The sequence below is a fragment of the Gadus chalcogrammus genome, chromosome 9, assembly GCF_026213295.1.
Source record: "Gadus chalcogrammus isolate NIFS_2021 chromosome 9, NIFS_Gcha_1.0, whole genome shotgun sequence".
NCBI classification, from domain to species: domain Eukaryota; kingdom Metazoa; phylum Chordata; class Actinopteri; order Gadiformes; family Gadidae; genus Gadus; species Gadus chalcogrammus.
In genome coordinates, this window is record NC_079420.1 from 15,580,046 (window position 1) to 15,601,684 (window position 21,639).

At 44.8% G+C, this 21,639-nt stretch overlaps 1 protein-coding gene across 1 annotated transcript in view; it reads right to left on the reverse strand.

Annotated features, from left to right (window-relative positions):
* LOC130389158 (hydrocephalus-inducing protein homolog) overlaps positions 1-21,639 on the reverse strand; it is a 76,126-nt gene that overhangs the window by 40,900 nt on the left and 13,587 nt on the right. The window contains 20 exon segments of the mRNA XM_056598829.1: positions 144-318; positions 429-464; positions 603-713; positions 2,335-2,544; positions 3,484-3,523; positions 7,553-7,773; positions 10,033-10,128; positions 10,800-10,943; positions 11,458-11,601; positions 12,037-12,313; positions 12,657-12,895; positions 14,848-15,000; positions 15,189-15,353; positions 15,716-15,851; positions 17,392-17,492; positions 18,071-18,312; positions 18,908-18,975; positions 19,259-19,482; positions 19,625-19,743; positions 20,602-20,701. Of these exon segments, the coding sequence (XP_056454804.1) occupies positions 144-318; positions 429-464; positions 603-713; positions 2,335-2,544; positions 3,484-3,523; positions 7,553-7,773; positions 10,033-10,128; positions 10,800-10,943; positions 11,458-11,601; positions 12,037-12,313; positions 12,657-12,895; positions 14,848-15,000; positions 15,189-15,353; positions 15,716-15,851; positions 17,392-17,492; positions 18,071-18,312; positions 18,908-18,975; positions 19,259-19,482; positions 19,625-19,743; positions 20,602-20,701 (3,001 nt within the window).

Genomic DNA, 21,639 nt, shown 5'->3' on the forward strand with positions numbered 1-21,639 from the left:
TGTGTGTGTGTGTGTGTGTGTGTGTGTGTGTGTGTGTGTGTGTGTGTGTGTGTGTGTGTGTGTGTGTGTGTGTGTGTGTGTGTGTGTGTGTGTGTGTGCGTGCATGTTCAAGAGCGAGTGTGTGTGTGTGTGCGTGATCCTACATAAGTGCCGGGGGAGATCCAGGCTGATCCTGGGGAAGACCCCCTCCCCGCTCAGGGTGATGGTCTCTGGGGGCAGGTGGTCCACCTGAAGCTGGAAGCTCTTCTGGAACACATCAGGGACCCCCGGTAGGTAGAGCACACACAGACGCCACTCCGTTCCGGCCTCCACGTAGCCCTGACAGACACACACACACAAACACACACATTAGAGCACACATGTGCACATGGATAAATAACACACACACACACATACACACACACACACACACACACACACACACTCACTTTAGTAGGGAACACCAGGGGCTGGCCGGGCAACACCTTCCTGTCCGGCCCCCCGGCCCCCTGCTGCCCGTCACTCTCCACCCACAGCTCCCCACTCTGGTCCTGGCGTAGTCCCTCCACCCTCCTGTCTCCTTCTCCTGCGTCAGCCCCCTCCCCGACCTCCTCCTCCTCCGCCTCCCTCCTCCTGGGCTCCGCCCCCTGATGATCCAGCAGCACGGTGAACTCAAAGCCCACCTGGCCGCTGTTGGCCAGGAGCACCTGGGTCTCGGCCACCTGCTGGAACAGCTGACCCACGCCCAAACATGGGTGGAGACAGACACAGAGCAGACAGGTTGATACATACATACATGTATACTATATCAACATACAGGTACATACACATATAGACACAGGGCAGACAGCTTAACAGATGCATACAGACTGTACTATAGATACATGTATATATAGAGTATATAGATCTTAGATAAGTGTCGGGGAGATCTGATAAAGACAAATAGAAAGGGAGTCGACTGGTTAGCTATAGACATATAGAGAGAGCAGACAGGTTAACAGATACATCAAACTATATTTATTCTATATCGATCTATAGTCATTTCAATCTATATAATATATAGATTGATATAAATATAGATCGATATAGATATAAATATACATATACAGACAAAGACAAATAGATGGACAAAGTAATGGCAACTAGAAGGATAGATTCAAGTATACATGCAGACAGATATAGACATATAGACAGACACAAAGCAGACAAGTTAACAGATACATCAAACCATATTTATATCTATCTATCTATCTATCTATCTATCTATCTATCAATCAATCAATCAATCAATCAATCAATCAATCTATCTATCATCTATCTATCTATCTATCTATCTATCTATCTATCATCCATCCATCCATCCATCCATCCATCCATCCATCCATCCATCCATCCATCCATCCATCCATCCATCCATCCATCCATCCATCCATCCATCCATCCATCCATCCATCCATCCATCTATATCTACATCTATATATATATATATAGATAGATAAACACATAAAGACATAGACAAATAGAAGGACAAGAATATGGCAGCTAGAAGGATAGATAGAAACATACATATATAGGTAAACATAAAGACAGACAGACATATTGACAGACCGACAGGCCTGAGTTGGCTGTTTAAAATCAGATGCAATGGATATTATCAAATTACGTTTTCGACAGCAAGAGATTAGTGGATGAGGAGCAAAAACAGATGGAAGGGGTGAACGACTCAGAGGACGAGAGAGAGGGGTGGGCTGAGGAGAGAGTGCTCACAGGCAGGAAGGTCAGAGTGAAACTTTCTGCTGAATGGCTCATTTCCAACAAATCACCAATCAATATGCCCTTGTTTTGAATCATCAATGAAAACTGGCCCGGGGCGGCGTGCGTTCCAGAAGGCGAGGGGGGTGGATGGAGGCGTGTAAAACTACACGATGACATTTCAAAGTCAATACACCTCCCCTGTCCCAGGTGGGCTATATCAGGAGACCTATCTGGTTGTCCATCAGGACGAAGATGATTCTGCAGCTTCAGTGGTATTCACTGGTCTGCGTGAGGTAGCGCTTTCATGTCCTCTGACTCTTCTTCTGTTCCCTATTGATTTTGTGCCTCGACTCACACCTTGTTTTTTACACCCTCCTGACTTTGTTTATGTGTAATCCGTTTATTTTCCATTTGCTGGATTTTACTTCTTCTTTTCTAGTTAATGCCTCGTGTTTTATTCCTTGCCGTAACATACTGGAAAGTGCTCTGGTGAGTGTGTGAGCCAACAGTCAGCTGTGCTTTGTGAATCGAGATATATTTGTCCATATATTTAAACACATCTATGCATCACTGTCTATAGATACATGTATGTAGTGGTACCTGCAGGCCTAAGTCCAGGTGGGTGGAGCTCAAGTTGTAGCAGATATCCGAGGCTTCTCCTTGGAGGGTCACGCTGTACACGGGCCCCTCCTCCACCCAACACTGCACCACCACCTGGCACCTGACGAAGGCGCGGCCATGGAAGGTGATGGACACCTGCTGGCTCTCCGCCGGGGCCAGTTTCCCGGTGAGAGGGGTCACATTGAACACCTACACGGAATGGAGTTATATATGTAGATATATAAATATATATATACATAGCAATATCCGCTGGGGCTAGCTTCCCAGTGAGAGGGGTCTCATTGAACACCTACACAGAATGGAGTTATACATGAAGATATATATATATATATATATATACACAGCGGTATGATTTACAGGATGTCCTTCTCATACAAAGGAGATCCATCATGTTAGTTCTGTAATAAAGTAGAGTAGTAGAAGTATAATATATTATAGTATAGTATATTGTATAGTATTACTAGTAGATATACAGTAGTAGTATTAGTGTAGTGGTAGGAGTTGTTGCAGTAGTAGTAGTAGGATTAGTATAGAATGAGTAGTAGTAGTAGTATAGTAGTAGTAGTAATAGAGTGGTGGTAGTAGTTGTAGTAGAAATAGTCATAGTAGTTATATAGTAGTAGTTATAGAGTAAGGTAGTAGTAGTTGTAGCAGTAGTATAGCATTATTAGTTATTAGTGGTAGTAATAGAGTAATAGTAATAGTAGTAGGAGTAACAGCAGTAGTAACAATAGTAGAAGTAGAGTTTATTGTTTATTCAATAGAATAAATTGTCTTATTATATTTACTTTGTTTTTGTTTTCACAAGGAACTTTAGTGAGAAGTGAGGCGTGGATAGATTCAAGGGGCCTGATTTAAGGTGCTGCCCCTTGAGGCAAGCTAGCAAAGTCTGGCACAATTAATGGGAACAGTTCATCTGATTGACTTGCAAGACAACAGCCCTGCCAGCTCCAACTGGGAGGATTTGGTGTGTGTGTGTGTGTGTGTGTGTGTGTGTGTGTGTGTGTGTGTGTGTGTGTGTGTGTGTGTGTGTGTGTGTGTGTGTGTGTGTGTGTGTGTGTGTGTGTGTGTGTGTGTGTGTGTGTGTGTGTGTGTGTGTGTGTGTGTGTGTGTTTTATCCATCCCTACCTCTTTTACACCAAGATGGCAGCTCCTATCCCCTTCACTGCTGTAAGATACGATAGCAAGGAACAATCATGAACACAGCTGATAGCCTTGTCAGTGCAATTATAAGAAGCAAAAACTAAATTGAGGTGAAGATAGAAGATAGATTGCACTCGGACTCCCTAAATAATACTCACTGATAGGAACGGCTGAGGATGAATGAAAGACAATCTTCCCCATCCATAACAATGAAATAAGATGAGCTTTAGTTCATCTGATTGTACTGTATTGTGCCTTTAGAAACGTAACCTATACTATAGATAACATCTATAGTATTAACAATCTGTGTTACCAAAGCCTTTAGAAAAACCTCACCCTCATTTACCCGCTCTCTTTCCACACTCTTCTCCTCCCCGAGGGCTTGTCCTGTGTGCATCCATCAAGCTAATTAACCAGGCTACTCCATAATTAAGGGAGATTTTAATTGAACAGTGCTAAAGAGGAGGTCAGAGTAACTGGGGTGTGAAATACTGGATAAACACAGAGGGGGCGTTGATACGTGAAGTCCGACAGTACACTCACTACTGTGGGACAACCAGTGGCTTCATGCATCCTTACTGTATAAAAAAGGCTGCCTGCTGATGTTAGGCAGCATATAAGAAGCTCATGGACACCACCAGAGCTAGATGCTAAGGCTGAAACTCGGTCATAGTGTTGTTAATGCTCTCCCAGTGAAAACAGCCTTTTCATTGGAGTTTTATTATTATAAAGATTTTTTTATTGCTGAACAATCTTTCTTTTAAGTAACTGGTTGTGCTGGCACAACCCTGTATTTTATAGCTCTCCTCCACATTTCCGTTTTTAGACAATGCCTTTTATTGGTCTGTAAAATATCTGCGCTTTGTGGAGTAAAACCAAATAAAGATCACTAACCCCTCAACACAATCACAGCTTCTACAAATGATGTTCTAAATGACACACTGGGTAAAACCCAAGGCTCGATCTGTGGCAAGGAAACACATTTTGATGAGAATGTTTCTCAATTGGTAGTGTGCCCAGCAGGGGGCAATGTTGTATGATCTGTGTTGTTATGGTTCAGTTAATGTATGCCTTAGTTTTTGTGTGAGTGTATGTGTGTGAGCGTGTGTGTGTGTGTGTGTGTGTGTGTGTGTGTGTGTGTGTGTGTGTGTGTGTGTGTGTGTGTGTGTGTGTGTGTGTGTGTGTGTGTGTGTGTGTGTGAGTGTTACTGTGTTTGTGGGTGTCAGTGTGTGTGTGAGTGTTACTGTGTGTGTGTGGGTGTCAGTGCGTGTGTGCGTGTGTGAGTGTTACTGTGTGTGTGTGTGTGCGTGCGTGCGTGCGTGTGTGTGTGCGCGTGTGCGTGTGCTTCTGCAGCAGCACTCCAACCCACAAATTCCTTACTTCAAAGAAGGAACAAAGAATGAATCTCTTGGCATGCCAGCAGAGAGGGAAATGGGAAGAGTGTGAACTAATGTTTGTGTGCGTCTGTGCAAGTGTGTGTGTTTCTGCAAGTGTATTTGTTTTAGGGAGAGAGAGAGGGAGATGAGGGCTATATATTCTACAATTTTATCATGACAGATAACAGCTTCAAATGGTATTCCGGCATATGTATGTGTGTGTGTATGTGGGTCTGCTTGCGTGTGTCTGTGTGTTTGTGATACTGTGTCTGCGTGTGTATTTGGGTGCGTGCATGTGTGTGCATCTCCCAAGAATAAGGCCCGTCTTTCTTTAAAGTGTCCCTTGCTGCGATGTCTATGGGCTGTCTTCCTTCCCCTCCCGGCGTTGTACAATGAACGGCAGTGGTGGTAAGCAGACTCCACGCTCCGAGATGATGTCACGCCCAGCGCAGCTGATCCTCTGAGGGCACAATGTGGACACGCTACAGAGAGTCATTCATTCAGGAAGGAAAGCAACCGGCTTCCACCCGCAGAACAACCACTAAACACTTTCACCACCAATCTGGCAAGTCCCGTCATCCAGTCTTATGGTAGTGAGATACGTTGTTCAGTCGCAACGCCGAAAATAATGTCAAACAACCATCTGCTCCAGAAATAATTTCCTAATTTGGATATGAACACAGAAGTGAATTTTCTTCTTGAAAGAGTGGGGACGATTCCTTTGAAGCTGCTCTTTGAGGTGTTAACATCAAACGGCACATCCTATTTTAGGGAGCAAAGGGGTGATGCCAAGGTACTTTAGAGTTGATTGACAAAGTGGCCTGTCGATCGTACCCAGCCTGGCATCCAGTCCCCTTCTACGACAGTAAAATAATGAAAAATTGAAGTAACACGAGTTACAGCTTGCATGCTGTTGATCCTACTACCATCACTCACAACAGTATCATGAAACCTAAACCCCAAAATTAAGAAAAGTGTGGAAAGCAAAGAGGTCAGGATCTCTACAGCTAGCTACCCATGGGTCTTGCAGCACACAAGGTGCAAGCAGATGGCTTATGTGACTTCTTCCAACTTAGATATATAAGGGGCAGGCCAGGGGGCGGTAGGTACACACACACACACACACACACACACACACACACACACACACACACACACACACACACACACACACACACACACACACACACACACACACACACACACACACACACACACACACACACACACACACAAACACCTCCAAGATGTCCAGCTGTCGTCCTATAAGAAGAGCCGTCCTTCCTTATTCCAGCGGGATATGTGCCAGACAGTCCCTCCCGTTCATGCAGCCAAAACACACAGACTTGGATAGCACTAACTTATCACAACAAAGTTCTGAAGCTCAACGCGTGGCGGTCCTGGGCGAGTCATCCATAGGGCGCTCCATCAGCAGAGCGTGTGCGTGTCGATCAGACGATCCATCATCCTGCCCACTAAGCAGCCACGGGGGGATCATACATCTGGAAGCGGCGCCAGCTTTCGGGCGAGCGTCGGAATGAGGCCATGCGCCAAATAAAAAACTCCCCGCAACCCAATCGCCAAGAGGGCTGAGGGTTTAATTACCGATAGAGATGTAATTAGCTGAGCTGGGGTGCCTGAGTGTTTTTGCCTTCCTTCTGGTGTACAGTGAGACACTAGTTAAAGAGCACAGGTTTTGGGGTAGGGATGGAGGAGAAGGGGAGTTTAATAAGTTTGACGGCCTTTAAACCCACCAATAAGAAGAGTTGGTGGGGAGCAAAACGAGGTATGAGAAGAAAGAGGAAAGTAAGGGGAGAAGAAAGCCGATAAGGAATAGGTGTAAAGCAGGCGAAGAGTGGAGAGAGAGAGAATGGGGAGGAAGCAGGAATCAATTGGCGGAGGCAAAGCTCTCGCACCGGGAGCAGCGGAGGAGGTGGGGAGGGAGGGAAAGAAAGTAATGTGAGGAATATTGGGTGGAAGATAGCCCAGGGTGAGGAGATGATGATTTATAATGCGTTGCAGGCGGAAGCGTTTGTAGGTTCAAGGCTGCGTAAAAGACCAGAGAGTAGTATTTACACACACACACACAAAAACACACACACCACACACACACACACACACACACACACACAACACACACACACACACACCACACACACACACACACACACACACACACACACACACACACACCACACAAGGTACTGAACAAAGCACACAGTAGAAAAAATCATTATCTCTACTTTCCCTGGTGGATTGGTCTCTTCATAAGGTTAAACTGGTCTGTGATTTCTTATCATAAAACCGAGCCAGTAAAATATGAGGCGGTGGTGGAGTGTACCATTTTCTATGACTACCGTATTCATTCCTTAATGCTGTTTCTACTCTGCTTGCCGCTAGCCGACATGCTTGACAGGTACAAAGTAACCTTTGGGCGGGGGGGGGGGGGGGGGGGGGGGGGGAGAGAGGGTTGATGTAAGTTCTTAAAATAAGCCGCCATGGCAGGCAGTGTGTGCTGCCACGCATAACGCTAGAGTACTTTAATGCATAAAGTGTCCAATGGACTGAATTCACGTGGTCTCCTCCAGCTGCCATTAGAAGCTAATGTAAGAGACAGAGGTGACACGGTGGGGCTGATTTTGGACGGGAGCCTGCCACAGTGCCACGCACTGACCCACCTTATAGCTGGGGGGCTGTGCTCCTCCAGGAACCTCCAGCAGTAGCTCACGGCCAGGGAGGAGCAGTTGGTGACGGTGAGCTGTCGCTGGCTGTGGGTCTGGTTCAGCACACAGCCAAAGTCCAGGCTGGAGGCGGAGAGGCTGAGGTTGGGGAAGTGGACCTCGGCCTGCAGCGCCACCATGTCCCGCTGGGGGTGGTCCCGGTAGAGCACCAGGAGGAACTGAGCCAGGGGGATCACGTACGCACACACACACACACACACACACACACACACACACACACACACACACACACACACACACACACACACACACACACACACACACACACACACACACACACACACACACACACACACACACGCACACACACACACACACACACACAAACACACACACCAAACAGACATACATGAACATGTGCAAGCGTACACACGCACACACACACACGCACGCACACACAGACACACACACACACAAACACACACACGCACGCACACACACAATGTGTCTGGATTTACACTTAACTGTAATAATAATAATAATAATAAATTGGACAGGGTTAGAAAACTGGGTGGGGCTTTCAGGCACAGTCTTAAATTGGTTCAGATCCTACCTACAAAATAGGAACTACTTTGTTTCCATCTGCGACTTTGTATCAGAATCAACCAACGTGATGTGTGGAGTCCCACAAGGTTCGATCTTAGGACCCTCTTTATTCAACATCTACATGCTCCCACTAGGGCAAATCATGCATAATAACAATATTGACCATCATTGCTATGCTGATGACACGCAAATCTATGTATCGCTATCACCAAATGACTATCGGCCCATAGATCTGCTGTGCCAGTGCATTGAGCAAGTGAAAGACTGGATGTGCCGAAATTTCCTTCAGCTAAATGAGGATAAAACAGAGATAATTGTATTTGGTGCTAAAACGGAAAGGCTTAAAGTAACCCAACACCTTCACTCTCTGTCCCTGAAAACCTCAATCAAAGCCAGAAACCTAGGGGTTATCATGGATTCTGATTTACATTTCGAAAGTCACATCAAATCAGTTACAAAATCTGCATATTATCACCTTAAAAATGTAGCAAGACTTAGAGGGCTCATGTCCACCGAAGACTTACAAAAACTTGTACATGCCTTTATCACTAGTAAGCTTGATTACTGCAATGGTCTCCTTACAGGTCTCCCAAAACAAACTCTAAGGAAGCTTCAGCTTGTTCAGAATGCTGCTGCTAGAGTTTTAACAAAGACCAAAAAATTACACCAATTCTTAAATCGTTACATTGGCTTCCTGTAGGTCAGAGAATTGATTTTAAAATCATGTTGCTAACCTATAAATCCCTACATGGTTTAGGCCCAAAATATTTAACTGATATGCTTCCACTACATAAGCCTTCTAGAACACTAAGATCTTCTGAGACCGATCTGTTAATTATCCCCAGAGTAAACACGAAACATGGGAAAGCAGGATTTAGTTACTATGCAACAAATAGCTGGAATAAACTCCCTGAGGATTTAAGACTTGCCCCAACTCTGAGCACCTTCAAAACAAGATTGAAGACCTTTATGTTTGCTTTAGCTTTCTGCTAAATCTTAAATACTTTACCTTTATTTGACTAAAATGCCTTTTTAACTTTCCCTTTATTTTCTATTTTTACCAGAAAAATACATGACATTTGCTGAGTAATGAAGTTGTGTCATTAAGAGCTTGACGAAGTGAAAACCTGTATTAGTGATTAAGCGCTTAATCACTGAATATACGCCATATGAAACTCTTTTGAATTTGTTTGTTGTTTGTTGTTTGCCTTTGGTTCTGGGCTAGAGTCCTAGAATAATCACTGAAAATTTGTTTGTTGTTTGTTGTTTGTTGTTTGCCTTTGGTTCTGGGCTAGAGTCCTAGAATATTGTAATAGATTGTCCTTTAGGTCGGGTTGTAGTCCCGACTTGGGTTCCAGAGAGTCTGTTGATCTGATCTTAAATAACTTTCAATTTAATTTTCTCACTTTCTTAAATACATTGCACTTTCAATTTTACTTACTAAAAAGCCTTTTTAACTTTCTATTTTACTCATTTCTTTGCATATGTTTTCTTTTACTTATCTATTATTTATTTTATTGTATAACAATGTTTATATGTGAAGCACTTTGAGTCTGCCTTGTGTATGAAAAGTGCTATATAAATAAAGTTGCCTTGCCTTGCCTTAACTTGCACAACCATAAAGTGCATGGCTCAGCAAGTAGCAGGTGTTTATGAGCAGATATAAATTCTTATACATGCACGGCCACCGTTTTATCATGCTTACATACCATGTGCTTTTAAAAGTGGTATGTAAGGAAAAGTGCATTTATCACTTTAGCCTTTATCACTTTAGCCTTTATCACTTTAGCGTGATGAGACGTGGTCCTCTAAAACACAGCAGAAGTGCAGAGGGGATGTGCTTTTCATGGAACAAAATGAGCTGTCGGTACCTCGTCGTGTACTTGGGACTGTCTGTCCTGGCAGTGGAGCACTGGGTTGAAGCAGACCCACACATCCCTCTCCGCACCACTATCCAACAGCATGGCCTGGGAAGCAAAAACGTCAAAACACAGTATTGACGTTTTATTAAACTCGAAACTTGCAAAATATAACTGTTAAGACAATATACCAAGATTCAGATAGTTTTGGGTCAAGGCAAAACATGTCAGATGATGTGACTTAAAAGGCCATAACAATAACTGAATAACTATTATTTTTTTCATCTGCTGATGCTGCTGCTCAGGTTTACCAGACAGTACAATTATTGTTGGTTTGAAAGAACAGAAGATCATCATCCCTGCAGAGGTAACCCAAATGGCCCAAATGATTTGGATATTAATCGTAGCCACAAGTCTGAATTCACTTTCTATTGAACATTCTGAATTCCTAACCAAAAGCAACAGCAATGTTGTGTGGGTGTATTCGATATTTGAGATGTTAAAGTACATTAATGATACACATTTACAGATTATAATATTATTGAGCATATGCTCTCCAATTCTTGGAAAGTCAAGATGAAACTGCCTTGACATTTTCACCAGTCTCGGTATGGTTCTTCCATTTGCCACAAGGCTGCTTCTGCAGTATATTTCCCTTCAGATTCCCCCAAGTTCTAACCATCTAATCAAAATGTATTGTAATTGCAGTCTAAAACCAACGGCACCAAGTCGCAGCTCGATTGAATATCTGTGGAAGTAAAGAGTGAAGGTCTGGGCACCTTGTTGGTAGCAACAGTGAGGTCTCCCTGGCCGTCACACAGAGAGAAGGGCTCCGGAAGACAGAGCTCCAGGGAGAGGGCCAGAGGGGAGATATTCTTCAGCACAAGCCTCTTGTATAGTGCTACGAGGCTCTGCCCTGACTCCTGTAAAACACCAACGCCACATGCTTCTTCTCATGCAGACAATGAAGGAACGAGTGAAACTGAAACCTGGGCTGACAAAGTCATTAAGTGAAGCCACATCAATTGTATTTTTGCAGAGACCTTAATCCTAGTTGCAGTCTCAAAGGACTTTGCAGGCCATGCATTTATGACACCCCTAACCCTAGAAGAGGCTCCCCCTCTTCTAGGGAAGAGGGAAAAGACCTTTAATGATCAAGGAAGAAACCTTGGGAAGCAATGCATCCTCCTTCCAGGGTTTTTAGGAGTTCATTGGGGTCCATGGTTGACATACATGATGGTAGCATAACAAGGAAAACAGCGGGAGAAAGGTTAAATGTTGAGTAGATAGATACTTTATTCATCTCTGACGTTGCAGAATCCTAAAAGATTAGGATGGCAAATGTTAAATCCGCCCAAGCATCAACTTTAGCAAAATTTTCCTGTTCATTTTATCTCCACGCAAACATGAGCCTGGGTTACGTTTGTTTCCCCCTACCTTCTTGGAATGAAAGGTGAGCTGCTTGGAGGAGAAGCAGAGTATAGGGGCCACGAAGCAGCATGTGATGTCTACAGTCATGATGCGCTCGTAGCAGACCTCCCGACCCAGCATGGCGAAACATGCCAGGCGCTCACACACCGTCTGAACCAATGAGAAGGGATGACAGCCGGCGTCAGTACAATAGGGAAGGAACCATGTGGATGTCCTGACTGGATCTCACGTGCAACCAAACGTGACATTATTCGAAAAAAGTGTTTAGGGCTTTAACCAGAAACATACCCTTGCCTTTCCAGTTTGACGTTTTTTAAGAAACCAAACTAAAAATAAAACTTAAAACTAGAAGTGGAACTTTTTCCACCAAATAAATAAACAATTACGTTTTTTCACAATCCCCCATCCAGTGTACAGGTCAAATGTGAAGAACATGAAAAAAGATAAATTAAAACATAAACAAAATACCTTTCCCCTTCATTAATGAATCCTTTTATCCAAAATGTCAAACCATGTAAGCATTAGTCAGACGATGGCGGGGGGTTGGGGACTACTGATGCAGAGTGAGACTGAACGCTGCCTCACCCTAGGGGTGTCAGACGATCCGGTCAGAACCACGTCAGCGGATTGGCCTGGGAAGAGCTCCAGGCGGGAGGGGCTGAGGCTGAACACAGGCTTCTCCTTGGGGGAAGAGAGGCGAGCCCCGCTGCCTGTCTTGCCGGTGGTGATGGGTGGCAGGGCGTTTTCGTCCCTGGCCGTTCTTTTGTAGGCACGAGGAGGGAAGAGCGGGGAAGCCCAGTGCATCCGATGCAGCCGCTGGCCACGGTTGGTCAGCCTGAAGGGATACTCGCAGACCCCTTGACTTGGGAAATATTACAAGACTCAGTATCTATTCATGATAGATTGAACAATGGATCAATGGATCCATCGATCCATTCAATGATCGATAAATCAATAAGTGTATAGACGGATCAATGGATTTATAGATAGATGGATCAATGGATCCATGAATCGATGGATAGATGATAGATGGACACATAGAAAGATGAACACATGGATAGATAGATGATAGATTGATAGATTATAGGTGGATAAAGGGATAGCCATATACATTCATGTCTTAGTCTTCTTCTATCCACTAGACTACCCATAAGATGAATGAAAGGACAGCGAGACTTAAACCCGAGAAAGGGCTGCTGTTGTACCTGAAGTGAGTTCCAAGATCAAGCCTGGGGTATAGGGGCCGGTCGCTGACGATGGTGGAGCCCACGCCCGTGCAGGACAGAGGGATGTCGTAGGTCTGGCTGTCTTGGATGCACACCTGCAGCCTTCCCTGGAAGGGAAGCGTGTCCCTTAGGTGTACCACCACCCTGAGCTCCAGCTGGCCTTCGGGGGCCAGCTCTCCCTCCCGGGGCTCCACGCGCCACGGGGACACGTCCCCCACCTCAAACAGAGGGAGCGAGAGAGAGAGAGAAAAAGAGAGAGAGAGAGAGAGAGAGAGAGAGAGAGAGAGAGAGAGAGAGAGAGAGAGAGAGAGAGAGAGAGAGAGAGAGACATTAGCTCCACGTAAAACAAAGAGAGAGAGAGAGAGAGAGAGAGAGAGAGAGAGAGAGAGAGAGAGAGAGAGACATTAGCTCCACGTAAAACAAAGAGAGAGAGAGAGAGAGAGAGAGAGAGAGAGAGAGAGAGACATTAGCTCCACGTAAAACAAAGAGAGAGAGAGAGAGAGAGAGAGAGAGAGAGAGAGAGAGAGAGAGAGAGAGAGAGAGAGAGAGAGAGACACTTCCCCCACCTCAAACACAGATAGAGAGAGACATGTACTCCACCTCAAACACAGATAGAGAGAGACTTGTACTCCACCTCAACACGGAGAGAGAAAGAGACATTTACTCCACCTCAAACACAGAGAGAGAGAGACATTTACTCCACCTCAAACACAGAGAGACATGTCCCTCACCTCAAACACATAGGGGGAGAGAGAGACATTTCAATTGTTATGGCTAAGAAATTGGAAATTGGTCACCTCTTCCTAAAGTATCCACCGTAAACCCACACGTATACACACATGCATGCGCACACACACCCACACCCACACCCACACACACACACACACACACACACACACACACACACACACACACACACACACACACACACACACACTTTCGGAGGGGTCGAGAGTGGGGTGGTGGAGTGCCAGATCAGGAGGGTCTTTCTCTCCCTCTTATGCTCTGTCTTACTGCTGCAGTGTCTGCTGCTGCCAATCCCCTTCGGGGAAATTATACAGTGAAAAACAATCAATATATTATCACTAAATAAAGGGTGGTGTCCTGGATCACTGGCTGTTGGCAGGGGAGTCACAACGCATTGCAGCATTTCTGTAGGGAGACAGCAGTACGGACAGCAGACACGTTTACATTGCAGGTCTGACAAGATGAGAAATGGTTCTGTCTCAATACCTTTTGCAGTCTGCCAATGGGAGGAATTATTGTGTGCACTTACGATGCTAGCCATTGTAGCGCACCGTAATTAATAGCCTACCAGCTTAACCTGAGGTCATGTTTAGGAACAACGGTAAAGCTCCCATGTGTCGATACGATTCAGACGACGCGAATAGAATAGCATCAGAGTAGGGTTCCTTGAATCATCTGAATGGGGGGGGCTACCAAGTAGATTACAGAGTCATTCTAGGAGAATACACATCGATTGATGCCCGAGAACGCAGAGGAGGAAAAACCACTCCCAAACTCTGACTGCTGTTTAACCTCAGAGGAGGACAGGGTAACTGAGCTCTCATTCCCTTTTGCAAGAGAATGAGAGAGAGAGAGAGAGAGAGAGAGAGAGAGAGAGAGAGAGAGAGAGAGAGAGAGAGAGAGAGAGAGAGAGAGAGAGAGAGAGAGAGAGAGAGAGAGAGAGAGAGAGAGAGAGAGAGAGAGAGAGAGAGAGAGAGCGCAAACATCTTGTCTGTGCTGTAGTCAGAGTATAGAACTGATCTTTCATATCACATAGTGTGACAAATGCTCAATGACTGCGACCGAGTCAAGCTAAATATTCACAAACATTATATTTTATTCTATAATAATTGACATATACGGTAGTCACATATATTGTTATTCTAATATTGACATAATACTCTTTCTACACTACTTGCCTGCGACCACGGTGTTATATTAAACTAGTAAAAGTCTGCAGGGGGAAAATACTTTGTGTTATTACTGTGGGTTTAGGGCGGAAAGAAAAAGCTAAATTCAAAAGAACATTACAGTGGTACGATCCATTATGTCCAAAGTTAACAAACCATCCAAAATGACTTTATAATTACAGATTTCAATCACACCGGAAAAAACAAATGGATGTGGGCATGTGTGTGTGTATGCTTTTTGTATGCAAATGTACCATATGTGCAGAGAAGTGAGCTGGGATTGGCGACTGGTTTATCAGCTGCAGTTTTCTGGTTACGTCCGTTAAAACCTGGACTTCGCCAAAGTCCACCTTCGGAGGCTGAGTGTGCACGGCTGGACCCTTGCCCACACATGTTAAGCGCACCTCCTGTAACAACAAACACCGTATTTCAAAACGCATCCAAACGTCTCTCTTTCCTGGGTGGCAATGAACACACTCACAAACCCAAACCTAACGCACAGTAATTCATCATACAGACAAAGCAACCTCCTCCGCTGCCTTCACATTACGACGACCACACCTCGTTTCCCACACACGCGTACAGTGCCACTGACCAGGGACCGATGATTACTGCCCCACACAGCTATGCGTGCAGTGCCGTGCTGCCTGCCAATGGCCTTGGCCAACAGGAACAGGGGCACCTCCACTGAGGTTCCAGCAGGGATGAGGCCCCTGGGAACAGAACTGCCCCACAGCATGGATGGACTCTCCTTGTGTTCCTTAGCACAACACGGTGAAGAGAGGGGGCATGTGAACACACAGACCCTCCTTACACCAGAGAAAAATATCCTAAAAAGCACACCGTACATCGATGTTTACACTAAAGTCACAAACATTCCCAGCGCGTTTCACTTGCGTGAGAGATTTGGTCTGGAAAACAAGCCATCTTTCGTCAAACTAGATGGTAATCTAGTTTGGTCAAGGGTAGCCTTGGACCACATTTCTCATACAGTCGTCCCTGCCTGTTTGGACGGAGAAAACCTCCATCTTTGCAAACAAGCGTAGGCATGTATGCTGCTCTACAGATTGATGCATAACCTTGGTCCACAGAGTGGGGGGTTGAACAGTGAAGGGGTTTTACCTGGTCCAGCAGCCCGTAACAGGCAGGCAGGTGGCTGGTGTTTGCCAGCCGTGCGTGGTGTGTGTATGGATGGCCCAGGAAACACTGGTCAAAGTCCAAGAGCGGGGTCTCCACCATCACCTCTGGTACCAAGCATCTTAGCAGGGAACAAGGAAGCAAGCAAGCGAGCAAGAGGGAGTGAAAGAAGAGAAATAATAAAAAATAAAAAACACATGTAATTCATATTCCATCTTAGATATTTTAGATATTTTAGACCAGTGATTCTCAACTGGTGGGTATTTTGAGTGGGAAAGCATATTCCAAACATTAATCTTTAGAAAGGATTCTATGAATAAACTTATTTCAATGTTAATTCATGTTTCAAAGGCCTGCTATTTCATTGAGTTTAGACCCTATTATTGCAGTAGGGCAGTTTTTAACAGAACAGAAAGGCAGACTTTGTTGTTTGCAGCCATATTGGTAATTCATTTATGATTTCTGGCTCTGGCCTTTAAGTGGCGATTTTCAAGTAAATTAATGAATGTTAAGTCACCATCCACTGCTGAATGAGGTCTCTCAATGGTGATTGAGCCTATGGCCCACTGATGAAAGCCCAGTTTAAAACATTAAAATTAATGATACAAATTGGGTGCCAGTTGCGACACTGTTTGAATCTGTGTCTGGTTTGTATCACCAAAGGTGTTGCAAAAGACACAAAACTGAAAACTTTGAGATCAGCCCTTTGATGACTAATCACACATGTTGGTCCTGAGGCTACACGAAAAGCATTGTTTTAGATGACATGTTTATAATTCTAGTATTGTATTTATGGCTCTCTTTATATACTGGTTAACATTATTGGTAAAGGGATTGGTTAAGTAAGGCCACCTGTGTAATCACAGGTGTGATCTATGTCTGGGATGTCTCAGTTATGAATTTGTTCAGCTGCTGTGGGTGTTTTGATTGGTCATCTTATTTGAATATGCAGTGTCAGCCAACCCAAGAAACCACTTTGGTTTTGCGAGGGGTCACTTGAGCGAAAGATCATCATCAATTATGAATATCCAACCAGTTCAAGAACCTTAATGTAATATTCTAATATGATGGCATATTACTCCCGGTCAATCCAGGCAAACACATTTTCTGAGCATGAAAGCTAAATCATAATTGCACACGATAATGTGCAGATTATCAAACAAGCTAGTGGCACATTGCTAAATGCCATGTCCTGTTTGTAATTAGCGGCTTGCAGACTTCAAGCTCAAAGGAAATCATTAAGAAACTGCGATAAAAGTAATAAATCTGTATGGCTTGTATGATCATTAGGTTATTTAGACAACCTCATCAAACTTTCCCTTCTTGGCAATTAAATATGGTGTATTAATAATTGACATTTATTATGCTGGGAATATTGTCAAACTTCTTGTACATGGGTAAGAGTCGTGCTCATTGATCTTCCTTCTCATTGATGGGCAAAAAGTTTTTTGCCCATCCTTACCCAATTTGTGGTTCATAGGCTGTGTGTGTGTGCATGCGTGCGTGCGTACGTGCATGCGTACGTGCATGCGTGCGTGCGTACGTGCGTGCGTGCGAGCGTGCGTGTGTGGATGCATGCATGTTTTGTGTATGTGTGTGCGTGTGTGTGTGTGTGTGCACACGTTTATATGTACTGGTATGTGTGCAAAGGATTGACATACCTGGCAGTAATGGGAATAGTCATGATCTCCTCTCCTACTCCCTCAACATCGACCACCAGTGCTACCTGGTACCTCTTCACAGTGTTTGAGCACAGTGTCACCTGTACACAACATAACACACACATTATGTATGCATACTACAATACATACCGGTAATAATATGATCATGAGATACCCACTCATCCACTTCAAAAGAGAGACATGAACCAAAACCAAACTAAATAAGTTTTAGACTTGACACAAGAAATGATGTAAATGGATAAACCTAAACAATGAATCTAGAATACAACAGTAATCTCCAAAGAGTAATATTGAAGATGCATCAAGCCTTTTACTGAACAGGAACCATTTAGGATACAAACAATGTTTCCCAAATGGCCCATATGGGACAATCCTATCACAATGTATCAGAGAAGAGATGAGAATGCAAGATTCACGTATAGTGTAATGAGTCTGTTTGAGATGGATAGAATGAGACGGATGAGTGAATAATGAATCGGTCAACTGACCAATGCAATCTGTATCAAATGTACTGTACAGGATACAGTACAATATACAATCATTTAGACACTGACATCAGTCAGTCAACTGATCCTCTGGTGGTTTACATCAACGTTAGTCCCCGACACCAGACTAGCTCAAGTCTTGTAACGCAGCAGGTGTGCTGACTCCAGGTTACCTCAACAAACACGTCCGACATGGCCCGGATGGTGCCCGCGGCCGGCCTGAGGCTGAACTCGGTCGGCCGTGCGTGGGGATCCAGGGCCGCAACGCTACGCCAGTGGACCCTGGTCAGCTGGGTCACCTGCTGGCTGCTGGTCCCGCTGGGGGGGCCCGCGCCGTCCCCCAGGACACGCAGGGCATACGTCAGGGGAACCAGGGAGGTGTTGAAGAGGGTGCAGCTCAACGTCTGAGGGAAGCCTAGAGGGAAGGAAGGACAGAAGGGTGGGTAAAATGACGGGCGAAACGGATGGATCGAGAGACAGATGGATGGATGGACGGTTGGACAGACAGACGGAGAGAGTGTGTTAAGAAATGTTGATACAATGTGTTGTTTAAAATCATCGCATTTTGCTAACCATGCATTATTTCATGTGATACATTTCGACAAAACAATATCACTAGAGATTAACAAATTTCAACCTGTTAAGTGTATTCCACAACTCTGAGGTGATAACACAATTGATGCCACATGAGATATATTTATTTATGATTATGGCGTCTAAAACATGGTTTTAGACACACTGGCTGATGCCACTGAATAATTGAAAGCCTCTCATTTATAAAACCAAATGCATACAGATGCTGGGCAGCTGAGCCATGGTGTAAGAGATCTGGTCATGGACATCTGTGATCTGCCGTATCTTTATTTGTAATGAATGTGTGCAAAAGCCAATTGAAATATAAATCAAAATGGGAATAACGTTGGTCTTGCATCAAACGTATTATTTTATTTTGTTTTGGTCGATAGGGTTGACCGACGGGGCTGCTGATACTGATACTTCATGAACCTCACCAAAGGCCACATCTCCCAAGTTGAGCTCAGTGACGTCGAAGTGGAAGGTGGGGCCAATCACACGACCTCTGCAAACAGACAACAACCAAATCAAGCGCTTTCCTCTACCAGTGAGTGAAATTAATGCATATTTATTGAACTATGTTAAGTCTCATTGAGATTTCAAATATCTTTAAAATCTCTCTGCACGGTGACAAAAAAAAGCCAAACGGAGAGGAAACACCCGAATCAAACCACTTCGAAGTTCAAAATGAGTTCAACGTATTAAGCAGTACCACTGGACCGGACTGCATAATCAATAACCATTTTTCTCCTCTTCTCCCGGAGGGGGAGGGACAGGAAGTAGCTCACCTGAAGGTCAAGCTCGGGGGCTGAGGCTGTCCTTCGACCCTGAGCATCAGGTCCTCGCAGAAGGCTCCAAGGGTGCGGCTGGAGAAGCTGACCTGCAGCACCTGGCTGGCCCCCGGCGCGAGAACCCCCTCCTCAGGGCTGATGGAGAAGCAGCTCCCGAAGGTGGTGTCTGGGCAGCACAGCTTGAAGGGGGCATCGATCAGCCCTTTGTTTGACACCAGCACCTGTACCATAGGTGTTTTTATATGGAATGAATGATACATGATTTTGTGAGGGGCGGTGCGATACGCCACAGCAAACTCATACCGGCCGCCCTGCATCATGTTCAGCATGTTCTTCCACTTGCTAATAGCGCCTCTATCTCACCTCATAGTGGTCCATGTCCCCGATGACCACGTTCTCCATGTCCATCACGTTGTAGCTGAAGCGCAGCTTGGGCCCCATGCCCTCTCCTCGGATGGTCAGGGGTAAGCGGGATCTTTGGCCTGAGCCGGCGTGCCGACAGGAAGAGAGGACGTTTACACAATTGCCCGCGGGATTCATTAAAAAGATAAAAGTGGGGGCCACGGAAAGAGGCTCAACATAACACAATAGAAGAGAGGAATAGGGCGCAGAACGGCGCTGGCTTTTGGTAACCACAGCTGTGGGGGACATGAATGGGATAAAGGACATGGAAATGAATGGAAATAGGTTCTCCGGCTCAGGGGACACACTCCGAGGCCCCATGCAAATGGCTTCTACCTGCCGCGGTCAGGGGCGATTTCTCTGTGCCCTGAGGTTGGTTTGTGTGCTTAATATGAAAATGTGGGCTGGTTCCAGAGTACTGCGGATCAGTGGGCAGCAAATGGATCAGCCATGAGCGAGGAGCTGTTCACATGCTGTACTAATTCACGCATTGATTAAAATACATACAAATATAAATAAATACAACAAGCCTTTGATGCATGTATACAATGCGTTGGAGGTGTATATTGTTGCTCTGTAATTCTGGGACTTTCCCAGGACTACTGGAATACTATCCAGCTACAATGATTATCAAGAAGCATACATTTCAGTACTAATCAAAGTTTGCTATATGCAAGCCAACCTATAATAACCATGAGGGTGCTTTTGTATACACTATCAAGTGCTTCAGATTTGGCCTTTCTCTTTAATGATAACCATGAATGACGGGTTAGAAAAGCCGTACTGATAGACTTTAGCCTAACTGAACACAGAACAGCAGTTGTGATACTTTATAGCCTAACTAAACCCAGAACAGCTGTAGTGATAGACTATAGCCTGATTTAACCCAGAACAGCTGTAGTTATCGACTATAGCCTGTGTTCTGTGTTCACACTGACCTGTCACGTCACAGTAAAGCGTGTGATGGTGGACTGTAGCCTCCAGAGGCTTGAAGACGATGGTGAACTGAACCGTCGTGTTGGGATAGATCTCTCCCTCCTGGACCACACACACAATGGAATGGACGGGGTTAACCAGACAGACAGAGACACGGCAGACAGACCGATGGATCATGGGCCACAGACCAATAGAAGGAGAAACATATGTACATTTCTGTGTGAGGAGCATCAGGAATAGAGTCCAACAGAATATAGGCAGGGAGCCATAGAAAGAAGGAGACGAACCAACAAAACAACAAAAGAAAAGAAAAGAAGGAGAAAAGAAGAAAAAAAATATATATATATAGATATAGATATCAACAGAAAAGCCTGCATACACCAAGGTATGTATGTGAGCAAGCATTTGATTAGGAGATTTTTTTTTTTTTTTCATCTATGCATGTCCCTCTCGCTCTCCCTCTCTGCTGTCCGTGTACACCCCTCCTGTCCGCAGAGCGCACACTTGCCATTTCAATGGAGTTGAATGGCATGAGTGGTCGGGATTTATCACCTGGAAACACACCAAGGCCCCAGAGACAGCCGTGCTGAGTTAGACGAATAGAGTGGGAGTATCCCCTACCTTATCGTGACTTGATACTATGGGAGCCACTGTTGAGGAACACAGAGTTTCTACTAACCCCATGCACTGACACACACGCAAACGCACACATGTAAACACTCACGAGAAAGAGATAGTAATCTTGGATCCAGGAGTCCCACTATGTTATAGCCAAACTTCTGGTAGGAGGCGTAGATGTATTCTACCAAAGAAAACTCGATTGCACTTGGATGAAGCTTCCAGAAGGGATTTTAATGAGGGTATATCTACAGTGGCCAGTCTACAAGGGTTGATTTGAAACCTTTACAGACACTTTCTTTTGGAGTTTACTAGTGCTGGCCAAGTTTCTGCTCGCCAATTTCGCGCTTACAGATCCCCGCCAGCAACTTGATTGGTCGAAACTATTATCAATGGCATGAAAGTAAAACATCCACCCGCCC